This window comes from Thalassophryne amazonica, chromosome 15 (assembly GCF_902500255.1).
Source record: "Thalassophryne amazonica chromosome 15, fThaAma1.1, whole genome shotgun sequence".
Lineage (NCBI taxonomy): Eukaryota > Metazoa > Chordata > Actinopteri > Batrachoidiformes > Batrachoididae > Thalassophryne > Thalassophryne amazonica.
Window position 1 is genome coordinate 93,328,424 of NC_047117.1, and position 16,401 is coordinate 93,344,824.

The 16,401-nt window shown below is 40.6% G+C and overlaps 1 protein-coding gene across 1 annotated transcript in view; it reads right to left on the bottom strand.

Annotated features, from left to right (window-relative positions):
- Positions 1-16,401, bottom strand: part of tmc6b (transmembrane channel-like 6b) — a 31,175-nt gene that overhangs the window by 4,659 nt on the left and 10,115 nt on the right. Inside the window, exons 3-11 of the mRNA XM_034188463.1 lie at positions 16,093-16,214; positions 15,597-15,764; positions 9,612-9,776; positions 9,430-9,538; positions 9,273-9,357; positions 7,571-7,828; positions 7,141-7,313; positions 609-753; positions 355-510 (exon numbers count right to left, since the gene is read on the bottom strand). Of these exons, the coding sequence (XP_034044354.1) occupies positions 355-510; positions 609-753; positions 7,141-7,313; positions 7,571-7,828; positions 9,273-9,357; positions 9,430-9,538; positions 9,612-9,776; positions 15,597-15,764; positions 16,093-16,214 (1,381 nt within the window). The remainder of the gene's footprint in view (positions 1-354; positions 511-608; positions 754-7,140; positions 7,314-7,570; positions 7,829-9,272; positions 9,358-9,429; positions 9,539-9,611; positions 9,777-15,596; positions 15,765-16,092; positions 16,215-16,401) is intronic.

Consider the following 16,401-nt stretch of genomic DNA (forward strand, 5'->3'; position numbering starts at 1 on the left):
ACACACACACACACACACACACACTTTGGTGGGTTCCACAGTTGCCCTGGAAAGGCCAGCCAGAGGTTAATCACTTGGTTCACCTGCTGAGGCGTCACTGTCGTCACGGGTATGATGAGCGAGCCAAACAGAAACAGGAACTCAGACTTCTCAAAGACAGATTAGTTAAGAGCCATGAATCAGGTTCTGCTCTCTCAGGACCGCCAGCGAACAAAACTACAGGCTCAGGAAGTCTGAGACGCCTCTGAAGCTAAAACCTGGTCAGTCGTCACGACAACAAACATATTAAAGAGCTGAGAACCACATTAAGAACCGTGCCTTAAAGAAAATGTGCTTTTCTTCTTCTGGCCTCACCTGGTGCATGTGATGGGATAAATGATAAACAGCCAGCACGCAGCCGGCTGTGCTCCCGATGCAGATGGCCCAGGCCAGTCCGTGAACCGTCAGCCTCCACAGCTTCTGTCCCACAGACTTCTGGACACACTTTTGGTTGACCTCTGCCAGCAGCTCCTGCAGAGCGAGGAGGGGCAAGAAGATGAGACACAGGAGAGAATGGCGAGGAAGACAAAGAGGTTCCTGTGGGACATCAGGAAGGTGCCGAATCGTACCTTGATTTGAGTGCAGATGTTCTCTGACATCAGTTTGACTGACGTTTTTTTGATGACATTAAAGTCCCACGAGGAGAAAACCTTCATGGCCAGAATGCTGTGAGTTTTATCAATTCTGAAGCTCTGACCAAACGATTTCGACATGCTGTTCCCACGGAAACAGGCGTGATGAAACACAACAGAGGTTAAAGAACAAATCAGACACACAGTGAAAAAAGTGTTTCAATTTAAAGCCACAAATTAAGATGGAAATATAACAAAAATCAAACATCAGGAGGACAAATCTGGCTGCAGAGAATCCTGCTTCTGTCAGCCACCCGTGAAAAGAAACTAAAGTTTAAAACACATGAAAAAGAACAAAGGAGAAACAGCTAAAGGAAATAGGAAGCAAAAGAGCAAGAAAGAAGGGAACAGGAGGAAGAACAAAGTAGGCAAAGAAAGAATGGAAAGAAAAAGAACAAAAGCCTATGAAGTGAAATCCTGAGCCAGAGTCCGGATCCGGATCTGGATCACCTCCAGTATTTAATGGAGTCTTCCATGGCCTAATATGTACAGTGCTGTGAAAAAAACTGTGCCCCCTTTACTGTAACACATGCAAACCATAACATCAAGACACATCGGATATCCAAACCTAGAGTTGATGTTTTGTTGGAAGAAAACCCTCCTCTGTACCACTTCATCATGAAGCTGTATAACCATGGATACAAAATTCAAAACATGCACTGTGCACAGTTTCTCCAGTCACAGCCACAGAAGCATGTAACTTCTTCTGGGTTGTCTGGGTGTCTTGGTGGCTTCCCTCACTCCTCTCCTTCTTCCACAGTCACCAGTTTTTGAGAGCTGTCTACTCCACACAGATTTACCACAGAGTGTCATACTGTTTGAATTTCTTCATAACTGATAGAAATAAAGTTCAAGACATATTCAGTGACTTGGAAATGTTCATGTATCCATCCCCTGACTTGTCTGAAGAAAACTGGATGTAAAAGTGATGGTTTGTATGTGCTTTCCTTATTCATACCATCATTTTGGCTTTTAGATTTTTATTTATTTTAATTCATGATGTAGAGAGTACAGTAGTGTTCACAATAATAGTAGTGCTAGGTGACTAAATAGATTAATCCAGGTTTTGAGTATATTTTTTATTGTTACATGGGAAACAAGGTACCAGTAGATTCAGTAGATTCTCATAAATCCAACAAGACCAAGCATTCATGATATGCACACTCTTACATTCATCAAACTGAACGGATCACCAGAACAAGCAAAAGTCATGGCAATAAGGAACATCGAGGAGCTGGACAAATATGAACAATAGGAACATCGAGGATCTGGACAAATATGACCAATAAGGTATGAGGACACAAACACATCACAACACCATGACACAGACCAGAGGAACCTATTCATCTACTACCTATTCATCTACATCTGGAGACAAGAAGGATATAACTCAAAGGATTGCTGATCATGGAAAAGTAGAACTGAGAACATTTAAATACACAGACCACAATGTACTGGACTTGGAGCACGATATAGACCCGGACAATAATTTCTTCTCAAATATCAATGACAGTTGTTGCTATTATACAGATGAACAGTTTAATCGGATCATTAAAACGGATAACAAATTATCAATAATCCATTTCAACAGCAGAAGTCTATATGCAAACTTTAACAACATTAAAGAATATTTAAGTCAGTTTAAAAAATATTTAACATAATTGCTATATCAGAAACATGGATCAATGAAGATAAAGGAATGGATTTTGAACTGGATGGATATGAATTTAATTGTGTAAACAGAAAGAATAAGAGTGGAGGAGGAGTGGCTGTGTATGTGGATAAGAACATGGATTATAAAATAGACAATATGACAACTGTGATTGATAACTTATTAGAATGTATAACTATTGAAATATGTGAAGAAAAAGCAAAAATGTATTAGTCAGCTGTATATATAGAGCACCAGGATCTAGTATTGAAACATTCACTGACTGTATGGGAAAAATGTTCTCAAAACTAATCAAAAAACTGTGTTCATTTGTGGTGACTTAAATATTGATCTGCTCAATCCAAATAAGCATAAAATAACAGATGATTTTTATCAGTATAATGTACAGTATGAGTTTATATCCAAAAATCACCAGGCCAAGCAGAATTACATCCCATAGTGCCACCTTAATTGATAATATATTCAGCAATGATATTGAGAATAACACTGTGAGTGGATTATTAATCAATGACATTAGTGATCATCTACCAGTTTTCATCGTTTATAATAGAAACCATCGGCGGAATCAGCCAGAGGAGAAAATAAAATACAGGCGAGTGCGGACAGAGGAAAACATGAACACACTAAAGAAGGATTTACAGGAGCAAAACTGGGAAAAGGTATACAGTGAAAGTGATGTTGATAGTGCATATGAAACTTTTTTACAAATATTTAATCATTATATGATAAAAATTGTCCAATTAAACAAGACTACAGAAAACAAAAATCCAAGCTCGACCATGGATGACGAAAGGGTTACGAAATGCATGTAATAAGAAAAATACACTGTATAGAGAATTCATAAAAACTAAGACTAAAGAGGCAGAAAATAGATATAAGAAATACAAAAATAGATTAACTAATATTATACGGGTATGTAGGAAGGATATTATAGTAACATATTATATAATAACAAAAACAATATTAAAGGAATATGGGATATATTAAATAGCATTATCAAAAATGGTAATAAAAAACAGAGTTACCCTCAGTATTTCATTGATAATAATGTCAAGAAGGAAAATAAGGATGAGGTAGTCAACGGTTTTAATAATTTTTTTGTAAATATTGGACCAAGCTTGGCAGAAAAAATTCCCGCTTCCCAACCTGAGGATTGGGATAATAATCTCATAGAAAGAAATCCTGTTCAATGTTCCTCACAGCAGTGGATGGAAATGAAATTATAGACATTGTGAATAATTGTAAATATAAAACATCTACCGATTTAAATGAAATTGATATGGTGGTGGTTAAAACAGGTCATTGAATGGATTGTAGAACCATTAACATACATCTGTAACTTATCATTTCAAACCGGTAAATTTCCCAATCAAATGAAAATAGCTAAGGTTGTGCCGCTGTATAAGACTGGGGATAGACACCACTTCACAAATTATAGACCTGTTTCTTTGCTTCCACAATTTTCCAAATTATTAGAAAAGTTATTCAATAATAGATTAGACAAATTCATAAATAAACATAAATTACTTACTGATAGTCAATATGGATTCAGAGCACATAGTTCAACATCACTTGCATTAATAGAATCAGTTGAGGAGATTACAAACGCCATAGACCACAAATTACATTCAGTTGGAATATTTATAGATCTTAAAAAGGCTTTGATACAATTAATCATGACATATTAATCAATAACTTGAACAGTATGGGATTAGGGGGTTGGTGTTGCACTGGGTGAGAAGCTACTTAAGTAACAGAAAACAGTTTGTGAAGTTGGGGGAATATACATCATCATGCTTGGACAATGCTTGTGGCGTCCCACAGGGGTCAGTATTGGGTCCAAAACTGTTTCTAATTTATATAAATGATATTGTCAATGTTTCCAAAATATTAAAATTAGTATTATTTGCAGATGACACAAGCATTTTTTGTTCAGGGGGGGATTTGCAGGAGTTACTGAGGAGGATCAGTATAGAAATGGGAAAATTGAAAATATGGTTTGACAGAAATAAATTATCATTAAACTTAAGTAAACAAAATACATGTTATTTGGCTATTGTAATACAGATATACAGGTTCAGTTACAAGTCGAGGGGGTAGATATTGAAAGGGTACATGAAAATAAGTTTCTGGGGGTGATAATAGATGATAAGATAAACTGGAAAGACTCATATAAAACATATTCAAAGTAAACTGTCAAGAAGCATTTCAGTTCTAAACAAAGCGAACATATTCTGGACCACAACTCACTCCGCATTCTTTACTGCTCACTGGTTTTACCATATTTACAGTACTGTGCAGAGGTATGGGGTAATACTTATAAAGGTACAACACAATCACTGTCAGTAATGCAGAAAAGAGCTATAAGAATTATTCATAATACTGGCTATAGAGATCATACAAATCCACTATTTTTACAATCCAAATTCTTAAAATTCACAGACTTGGTTCATTTTCAAACAGTACAAATTGTGTATAAAGCAATAAACAATTTACTTCCAGCAATATTAAAAATATGTTTTTTAACAGATCAGGGGATTACAGTCTGAGGGGGAAATTTAATTTAAAGCATCAGTGGGCACGAACAACATTAAAAGGTTTCTGTATTTCTGTCTGTGGGGTGAGGATGTGGAACAGATTGGGAGTGGGGCTCAAGCAATGTCCAAGCATGAACCAGTTCAAACAGCGGTACAAAAATATGGTTTTTTCTGGGTATAGGGAGGAGGAAGGGTAATGAGGGTTAGGGTGTTTTTGTTGTTTGCTTCGGCTTGTAAATATATAGTATTTTGTATGTAAGTAGGTATGTGTAGGTGTATATTTATGTTTGTGTATATATGTATATGTGTATATATGTGTATGTTGATGTGTATATGTATGTGTGTGTATATATATGTATATATATATATATTGATATCGGTTTAGGTGTGTAGGAATTTATGTGTATATGTGGCAAAGGGTATTACTGGTTGTGGGGAAGAAGGGGTAGGGATAAATAAGCTGATGCTTCACCCTACCCTTTTTCGGACATGTTGGGTACACAGTAGGAACTTTTTTGTTGTTGTCTTTACTGATCTATCTTGTAATTGTTGTTGTATCAAATGTTCGAAATAAACAGTTTTCATTCATTCATTCAAGGCTATGAAATTGGGCTATTAGTAAAAAAAAGTAGAAAAGGGGGTGTTCACAATAATAGTAGTGTGGCATTCAGTCAGTGAGTTCGTCAGTTTTGTGGAACAAACAGGTGTGAATCAGGTGTCCCCTATTTAAGAATGAAGCCAGCACCTGTTGAACATGCTTTTCTCTTTGAAAGCCTGAGGAAAATGGGACGTTCAAGACATTGTTCAGAAGAACAGCGTAGTTTGATTAAAAAGTTGATTGGAGAGGGGAAAACTTATACGCAGGTGCAAAAAATTATAGGCTGTTCATCTACAATGATCTCCAATACTTTAAAATGGACAAAAAAAACCAGAGACGCGTGGAAGAAAACAGAAAACAACCATCAAAATGGATAGAAGAATAACCAGAATGGCAAAGGCTCACCCATTGATTAGCTCCAGGATGATCAAAGACAGTCTGGAGTTACCTGTAAGTGCTGTGACAGTTAGAAGACGCCTGTGTGAAGCTAATTTATTTGCAAGAATCCCCCGCAAAGTCCCTCTGTTAAATAAAAGACATGCAGAAGAGGTTACAATTTGCCAAAGAACACATCAACTGGCCTAAAGAGAAATGGAGGAATATTTTGTGGACTGATGAGAGTAAAATTGTTCTTTTTGGGTCCAAGGGCTGCAGACAGTTTGTGAGACGACCCCCAAACTCTGAATTCAAGCCACAGTTCACAGTGAAGACAGTGAAGCATGGTGGTGCAAGCATCATGATATGGGCTTGTTTCTCCTACTATGGTGTTGGGCCTATATATCACATACCAGGTATCATGGATCAGTTTGGATATGTCAAAATACTTGAAGAGGTCATGTTGCCTTATGCTGAAGAGGACATGCCCTTGAAATGGGCGTTTCAACAAGACAATGACCCCAAGCACACTAGTAAACCAGCAAAATCTTGGTTCCAAACCAACAAAATTAATGCCTCGCAGATGTGAAGAAATCATGAACAACTGTGGTTATACAACTAAATACTAGTTTAGTGATTCACAGGATTGATTAAAAAAAGCAGTTTGAACATAATAGTTTTGAGTTTGTAGCATCAACAGCAGATGCTACTATTATTCTGAACACTACTGTACTTTTCACTGTTTAAAGGGCAGAATTTTAGAAATTTTAATATGAAAAACATTAATTTTTGTTTTGTTTTCTTCATGTCCTAAAAAAAATTTCAAACACGTAAAAGCTCAAGGGGGCGCTAATGTTTTCACAGCACTGGTGAAAATTTTGTCAAAATCCATGCAGTAGTTTTGACATAATCGCCAATGATTTTATTATGTCCTTGGTGGATGTAATAAGAACAGACTAGGTAGAGACAGAAAGAAGAAGAAGCACCAAAGCCAGTGAAAGATGGTAATTTTTAGGAGTCATCAGTGTGGTGGAATAATACGCTCACTGCTGTCCACTGCCACTTCTTCTACTTTTTAAATTATTGCAGCCTGAACCAACAGGAAAAAAATGAAACAAAACAGTTTGTAATCTTTTTTGAAAATATGATCTAAAATTGTTTAAATTACATCTGATTATCGCCTTCTGACTCCACACATCCTGATTTAAAGTCTCAATTTGTGGCTTTAAAATTCAGATGTTTTGTGATTTGTAGACATCTGAAGCGTGTGGACGCAAGCAAACGGACCTGTACACGAGGATGATACATGTGACGAACAAGGCCACACCAATGGTGAAGAAGTACGCCAGCGGCATGTTGTAGGAGAGACGCTGCGACGCACAGTCCTCGTCCCTGCAGCCTGAGTGCAGCGTGTAGTTTGAGTAGAAGCCGTAGTACATCACCGTGTCTGTGAAATATCCCTGAGACACACGGACAGCTTTAACAATAAAAACACCTGAAAATATTTCATTAAATAAATAAATAAATTTAAAAAAAAATCAGTAAATCAATAAATCAGTGAATCAGCCTGTGAAGTCTTCCACAGGATAAATCTGAGATCATTTTAGCTTTTCCATGCTGGGAATCGATCATGATGCAATTGTCAGAAATAACTGATAATTAAAGTTTCAGTTATTAGAATTAATTTCTGATGGGCGTAACAGAAACGGGGGCTTACAGCTCCGGTAAGCAGCTCCAGGCTGCTGAACTGCAGCCGGTTGGGAGGAGGAAGCGACATGTGAACCGCCTGAGGCAGCACCAGGAAGGCCACCGTCACCACCAACAGGAAGACATTTAAGAAGAGCAGCGTCTTCAGGAACAGGAAGTATGATAGGACACCACTGCCAAAACGGCCGCTCACTCTCTTCAGTGCCACCTGCCACAGCTGGAGGGCGTGCATGAAAGACAGCCAGCTGTACCAGCTCTGCCGCGCCGCCTGAAACCAGACAGGAGCCAATCAGTCAGAAACGTCACACCTTTTATTTTTGCACCAGTCACTGACTGACTCACACAGACAGGAAACACCTCACGACTGTGCCACATCAACTTCTTTTTTTCGTTTTTTTTTTTTTTTTTTTTGTGCTACCACAGTTACTTTGGACCTGGTTCTGATACAGACCTGCTTTTGGGCAGAGTTTTTATGCTGGACGCTATTCCTGATTCAACTCCAGCTGCATGTGGAGAAACCTGCTGGCTGTTCCTGTCCCGATGGATTCAGAGCAGCACAGCTGCTATCAGCTGGTTTAGGATTCCGGGTTTGTATTTTTAGGAACTAAAGGTCACACCTCAGTCACTTATTAATCACCATGAACTGACCCATGTTACAACAGGAACAAGCATGTTACAGCTGCTCACATGTTTGTTCACCCAGCTGGTTAAATCACTTGTAGTGCGACAGCAACATGGTCACATTCTCCACAGGAGGTGTTTTCCACACGTTACTGCAGTAATATGAACTGTGACTGACGCTCGTGTCCCCGGCAGTGAGAAGACACAGGCCATCCAGACATCTGATGATAGTTCTGTTGGTTTTCTTTAGTCTGTTCCTGATCACCAGTGGCAAAGTTTGGATCATCCTACCAGGTTTCATCAACATCAATTAGGGTTAAATTTATCCTGCAGCCCCGCCCCTCTCAGTGATATGGATCAATCACAGCTACATTACTTATAAAAATAAAACAAACTATACAAACCTTCACTGTGCAACATAGTCAAAGATTTTCACCATCGATGCCAAATTTAAGACAATAAATAACACGTTAATAACATTATTTTGAAAGAAATATAGACTGTCCCAGGTGAATCCCGCCCCTTTCCCGAAGACGGCTGGGACGACCAACATTAAATCAAACATCTGTGAGAGGACGGTGATGTAACTGGGCGAGCAGACGGATCAGGTCGTAGGAAATGAGCGGTTTTATTTTGAATTTGATCTGGAACATATTTTGGATACAGGATCCAGAAGAGGTTTTAAGCAGAGTGTGGCCTCAGCAGAGGAACGCACAAAAGTTTATCTGTTCATTTGTTCCTTGACTCCTCCTGGGTCCTTTGAGTATCAACACCAACTACAGAATGACCCTTTGAAGGGCTGCTTTGTTCAAGGTCAAGGCCACTGGGGTCAAAGGTCAGATTCTTACTGCACAATGAATTGTGTCATTTACCAAGGTGAGCTCCTCCCACTTTGACGAGGTATCTGTCATCACCTGTAGCATGTTCATGTCCTTGTTACTGTGATGTTAACACCTGCTTCCACAAACCATGAATGGTTTATTCAAATGCTCCAATAAAGTAAACCAGGTATTGATTACCGCTGCAGAAACTAAAACCTAAACTGCAACAATGTAATAACCCCCCCCCCCAAAAAAAGTGAAGTGACTCACGATGATGATGTAATATTTGAGTCGGCTGCAGCACGGGATCTGACTGCCGGAAACGGAGCGTTGCTCCTTCTGGGACGCTAACCTCCTACAGACAGGGATGCAGAGCGTAAGAAATGTTTCCCAAAAACTCTGTGATGAACTCTGGCGGCCTCACGACCTGAGCTCGCTCTTCTCACTCAAACTGAGCGGCATCTCTCGCAGCATCCGGATTCTGTCGCCGACAGACAGGTTCTGCAGGTTGTTGACCAGGTGGTCCTTCTTACTCACTGCAGCGCCGTACAAACACAGTTACTGACACGCTTTCACACCGACAGAGGAGACATGTGGGCGTGTCCTCACCCTCCAGCCCTTCTGCATCTGTGCTGTCCGACTCCACGCCGTAGCCTCGAATGCTCGGCCTGGCAGAGCGTGAGATGTCCTGGATGGCGGGTCTGCTCTGCCGGCGTCTCCGAAGCTGCATCGTCCTGTTGTAGTATTGCGAGATGATGGCGCCTCTGCTGCGGCCTGAGACAGGAAGCAAAACACAGAAAGACAGAAATCCATGGTTTAAAACAGAGCAGCAGGATTATGTGTTGCACGTATACGTTTATGATTTCTGACACGAGTCTGCAGCTCTGGGAAAGAAGCTGTTTTTCAGTCTGGGTTCTGGTTGTGACGGGTCTCAGCCTGCCTGATGGGCGAGCGGTGAACAAGGAGCGTCCAGGATGTGAGGGCTCCTTAGAATAGTTAAAGAACCTCTTGTGGAGGCGGCTGGAGTGGATGGAACTCAGGTGTGGGAGTGGAGAGCAAAGAATCCACGGAGCAGTTTTTCTTAAGTTTTTCCTCTCTGCTGCAGCTGGAAAACCAGCCGTGATCAGGAGTTCACGAGAAGATTTAAGGGAAGTCTGTTGTACTTCAGTGTCCTCATGTGAGTGTGATATTATAACTGGACTGGACCGGTTTTAGTGAGCGCTGAGAGTCCTGACAGTGCTGCACAATAGGCATTGGTAAGACATCATGTCAATCATCATGCTGCAAGAAGTCAATTCTTCAGAAGAAATTCAGCTTTGAGGGTTTGGGACCAAACCTGTATTTTTTCTGTATGTATGAAAAAACACCATGAAATAAGTCAGATCTTCATCAGGACTAAAAGATCAACAACTGCTGTCAGTCTAGCAAATGTCACACAAAACTAATAAACAAACCTCTTTGGAAGGAAAGCAGAGATAAGTGGAATAAGGTGCTAAATAAATTAGTGTTTCAGCTTTTGATCTCTTTTTCCTCTTTCTCCTCCCAAACATCTTCATTGCCTCCACAGCATCCCTCATCACTCGTGATTCAGTAACCCGGAGAAGAGTTCCTGTTCGGCTCCATGGATCCTCACCATTTGGGGATGATCGTGGACCAGCAGCAACCAGCCCCTGGACACTGCTAACGCAGGCTGGAGCCTCACAGATCCTTCTGTCCATCCACTGGATCCTCTGAGATCCTTCCAGGACCAGGGCATATGAGATCTACGAGGAACTGCTGAAATCCGGAGCATGCTGAGGACTCCTGGGAGAATCTAATGGATAAAGTCTGGAAAATGTTCCTCATCCAGCATCGAGGAGCTGCTGTCCATTTGGATGTCCTTTGAGCCATTGGTTGTTGTGTCCACTGGACTCTCATATGTATTTGGTTGCTGAGCTGCAGAATTTCTCTCTCTGCATGTTTGACAATCCTTTGTGGTACTTGGTCCGATTTGTTGCTTTGTTCTTGGTAGTTTGACCAAAGTGGATGGTTGCCCCTCTGAGTCCGGTCTGCTGGAGGTTTCTTCCTCCTGACCGCTGCGTGCGTGCTCAATGAGATTAGACTGGCCTCATGTGAAGTGCTTTACAGTGACTGATGCTGCACTTCGGAGCTGTAAAAACAAACAAACAGTTGTTTCCCGTGTGCGCGCGACACATCTGAGCTGCTGCAGCCGCAGACAAAATGACAAAAAACAAAACTGCTTCCTCATTGAAACAGGATTTTTTTTCAGTCAGTTTAAATCTTCAGTTCTCATGAAACAAACTTAATTACGAACTCAAACATGGACTGTAAGGTTTTTATGAGTACATCATAAAGCACCACAGCTTGAGGCTGTTGACTTTTTAGGATCTCTGATCAGATCATCTCTGATCTCTGAACAGATCAGCACCAACCACAGAGTTCTATCTCCATGGCACCAACATTTTTTAAGGAAGATTATCTTCAGCAGACAAAAACAAAATGGAAAAAGAAAAATAAGATACATTTAATAAGATCAAACTTCAACTGGTCCTCTCATGACTTAAAATGTCCCCTCAGATACAAGTATATACAGTAGTGTTGAGAATAATAGTAGTGCTATGTGACTAAAAAGATTAATCCAGGTTTTGAGTATATTTCTTATTGTTACATGGGAAACAAGGTACCAGTAGATTCAGTAGATTCTCACAAATCCAACAAGACCAAGCATTCATGATATGCACACTCTTAAGACTATGAAACTGGGCTATTAGTAAAAAAAAAGTAGAAAAGGGGGTGTTCACAATAATAGTAGCATCTGCTGTTGACTCTACAAACTCAAAACTATTATGTTCAAACTGTTTTTTTTAGCAATCCTGTGAATCACTAAACTAGTATTTAGTTGTATAACCACAGTTTTTCATGATTTCTTCACATCTGCGAGGCATTAATTTTGTTGGATTGGAACAAAATTTTCACCAGTGCTGTGAAAACATTAGCGCCCCCTTGAGCTTTTACGTGTTTTTTTTTTAGGACATGAAGAAAACAAAACAAAAATTCCTGTTTTTCATATTAAAATTTCTAAAATTCTGCCCTTTAAACAGTGAAAAGTACAGTAGTGTTCAGAATAATAGTAGCATCTGCTGTTGATGCTACAAACTCAAAACTATTATGTTCAAACTGCTTTTTTTAATCAATCCTGTGAATCACTAAACTAGTATTTAGTTGCATAACCACAGTTCATGATTTCTTCACATCTGCAAGGCTTTAATTTTGTTGGTTTGGAACCAAGATTTTGCTGGTTTACTAGTGTGCTTGGGGTCATTGTCTTGTTGAAACGCCCATTTCAAGGGCATGTCCTCTTCAGCATAAGGCAACATGACCTCTTCAAGTATTTTGACATATCCAAACTGATCCATGATACCTGGTATGTGATATATAGGCCCAACACCATAGTAGGAGAAACAAGCCCATATCATGATGCTTGCACCACCATGCTTCACTGTCTTCACTGTGAACTGTGGCTTGAATTCAGAGTTTGGGGGTCGTCTCACAAACTGTCTGCAGCCCTTGGACCCAAAAAGAACAATTTTACTCTCATCAGTCCACAAAATATTCCTCCATTTCTCTTTAGGCCAGTTGATGTGCTCTTTGGCAAATTGTAACCTCTTCTGCACGTCTTTTATTTAACAGAGGGACTTTGCGGGGGATTCTTGCAAATAAATTAGCTTCACACAGGCGTCTTCTAACTGTCACAGCACTTACAGGTAACTCCAGACTGTCTTTATCATCCTGGAGCTGATCAATGGGTGAGCCTTTGCCATTCTGGTTATTATTCTATCCATTTTGATGGTTGATTTCTGTTTTCTTCCACGCGTCTGTTTTTTTTTTGTCCATTTTAAAGCATTGGAGATCATTGGAGATGAAAAGCCTATAATTTTCTGCACCTGCGTATAGGTTTTCCCCTCTCCAATCAACTTTTTAATCAAACTATGCTGTTCTTCTGAACAATATCTTGAACATCCCATTTTCCTCAGGCTTTCAAAGAGAAAAGCATGTTCAACAGGTGCTGGCTTCATCCTTAAATAGGGGACACCTGATTCACACCTGTTTGTTCCACAAAACTGACAAACTCACTGACTGAATGCCACACTACTATTATTGTGAACACCCCATTTTCTACTTTTTTTTTACTAATAGCCCAATTTCATAGCCTTAAGAGTGTGCATATCATGAATGCTTGGTCTTGTTGGATTTGTGAAAATCTACTGAATCTACTGGTACCTTGTTTCCCATGTAACAATAAGAAATATACTCAAAACCTGGATTAATCTTTTTAGTCACATAGCACTACTATTATTCTGAACACTACTGTAAATGAATGGATAAACAAGTAAATAAATGTCTACTCTATTATTATTATTATTGTTTTGGTTCACTGGCTGCTCTCCACCTCACAGATGATGTGAAAGCATTTATTATTTATTAAAGATTTTCATCAACAGGGTGAAGTGATTTATCAATGCGGCTTTTGTGGAAAAGCTGAACTCCACAGCACAGTTTTTCACAGGCTGTATTCACGTGCACACGCGGCCTGTCAGCTGACTAAGGATTTCACTGACCACTGGCACTTACATCCGGGAAAGCTCTGAAACACTGAAATAAATAAATAATTACCCTAAAAAACAAAGAGGGAACACCCTAAATTTGAAAATCCACATGATGGTGCAGTGCCATCGTTCCACTGATCAGGGAGGGCCTTGGCAATATTGATATTCAAAAGCACAAAAGTACTTTTTTATCCAATTATTCCATTAATCGATCAAATAATCTATAATAATGTAATCAATTACATTCGTCAACACAATTTTTCTTGCATGGAGTTTTTCAACAGATTTTGGTTCATTTGGGGGCGCTGAATCTGAAGCTGGTGTTATTTTTTGCGAAATCACATCATGTTTTTGAGATATGAAAACATATTTCTTGTCAAGCACCTAAGCAAAAGCTGCAGTCTGGCACACCGCTTCAGCGCCATAAACAATATTACAGCTCTTTGTTCTCATTTCATGAACCTGGTTTAAAAACTGTGCTTGTGAAGCTGCTTTTGTGCAGTTAGTGACATCAAACTTGTGAGGGAATGAGCGACGGTTGAGGCATCCATCAATAGGGAGCATACAGACTGCAAAAAAAGTGATGTGACACAGGACATCTGAGCTCAGATTGGGATTCAGGGTCATTTAGGGTAATTTTGGGGACAAAATTACCCTAAATCACTTCTCAAAGTCCATGCAAGAAAAAAACTTTTTTTTGTTGACCAGTTAATCTATAATGTAATCTATAATTCCAAAAATATTTGATAGCTGCAGTCCTAATCATTATTATTTACCAATGCCCACTGGCAGTCAAATCATGATCACCACTGAACTCTGTGTCGAACCTCATGTCGTACACTGTGTCGAACCTGTTGTCGTACTCTGTGTCGAACCTCATGTCGTACACTGTGTCGAACCTCTTGTAGTACTCAGTGTCGAACCTCATGTCGTACACTGTGTCGAACCTCTTGTAGTACACTGTGTCAAACCTCTTGTCGTACTCAGTGTCGAACCTCATGTCGTACACTGTGTCAAACCTCTTGTAGTACACTGTGTCGAACCTCATGTCGTACTCTGTGTCGAACCTCATGTCGTACTCTGTCTCGAACCTCATGTCGTACTGTGTCTCGAACCTCATGTCGTACTGTGTCGAACCTCTTGTCGTACACTGTGTCGAACCTCTTGTCGTACAGTGTGTCGAACCTCTTGTCATACACTGTGTCGAACCTCTTGTCGTACTCTGTGTCGAACCTCTTGTCGTACTCTGTGTCGAACCTCTTGTCGTACTGTGTCGAACCTCTTGTCGTACACTGTGTCGAACCTCATGTCGTACACTGTCGAACCTCTTGTCGTACACTGTCGAACCTCTTGTCATACACTGTGTCGAACCTCTTGTCGTACTCTGTGTCGAACCTCTTGTCGTACTCTGTGTCGAACCTCTTGTCGTACTGTGTCGAACCTCTTGTCGTACACTGTGTCGAACCTCATGTCGTACACTGTCGAACCTCTTGTCGTACACTGTCGAACCTCTTGTCGTACACTGTGTCAAACCTCATGTCGTACACTGTGTCGAACCTCATGTCGTACACTGTGTCGAACCTCTTGTCGTACACTGTGTCACTGTACTTTATGTCCGTATGTACAAATGATGGTATCGATGTATTCTGAGACTGATAGTAAAAACATGGACTCTGTAGAAAGTGCGGCGTGCGCTCTGACACACAGTCACTGACTGAGGAAAGTTCAGCAATTCTCACACACACAACTGAAAAAATAAAATAAAATCTATGCATCAGGAAGTGTGTTTGAACAAGTTAAATAAACTTGTTCACGCTGAAAATATTAACATTTTCATTTTTACAGCCCTGTCATTAAAGGCTGCTTAATATTATTATGAACGTTTCAGAAAAGCTACTTTTGATGCCTGCAGGTGATCATGTGACCAGCAGTGGAACAGTGTGTGTGTGTGTGTGTGTGTGTGTGTGCGCGCAGTGGTTGGACTTACCGATAGTGCGGCTGGGCATCGAGGACAGGACCTTCAGGGTGTCAGAGGACCAGCGCTCACCCAGTAGGGTGTCCGTCTGTCTGCTGCAGTCGTCCCAGTCCTCCTCTCTTTCTTCCCGCCTCCTCCCTCTATTCCCACGTCCAGGGCTGGGCAGGTACGATGCACCGCCTGAAAAACAAACAAACATTGGTGTGTCCAACCGGACAAAGGTCAAAAATCCCTGCGCCCTCTGGTGGTCGGTGGGTGTAATTACAGGGTCAGCGTGGGAGCAGATTGTGTCTGAAGCTTAAAGACATGAGAGCCTTGACCGCTGCAGAAAGAAAACAATCACGTCTGTTATATTTAGATGTGGGTACGCTCTTGGCCGTAAAATCACAGCCGGCGGGCCTCATGCAGCCCTGAGGCCACTGGTTTGAGACACTCAAACATCAGTCAAATGTTAGACAAAGTGACAGTCACACATTCAGACACATACAGAGTCTCAAACCCAGATTACCGTCTTCTTCCAGCTCGGGCAGCAGATGCAGCTCAAAGGCATCAGGCAGGCCGCCATTCCGGCTCTGCTCCGCAATCAGCTGACTGAAGGAGTCATGAACACCGTCCTCGTCCGCTGGGCTCCTGACAGAGGGACATAAAGACAACCCTTGAGACAGGAAGGACTCAGACTGGATCTGGGACTTTCATTTACACTCCCTGTGGGAACACTGACCTCTGACCTCTTCATTCTTATACCCCCGTCACACATAGCCAGAATCACGCAAAATGGCACGCTTCATCATGTTAATAATTAGGAATTATTATCATA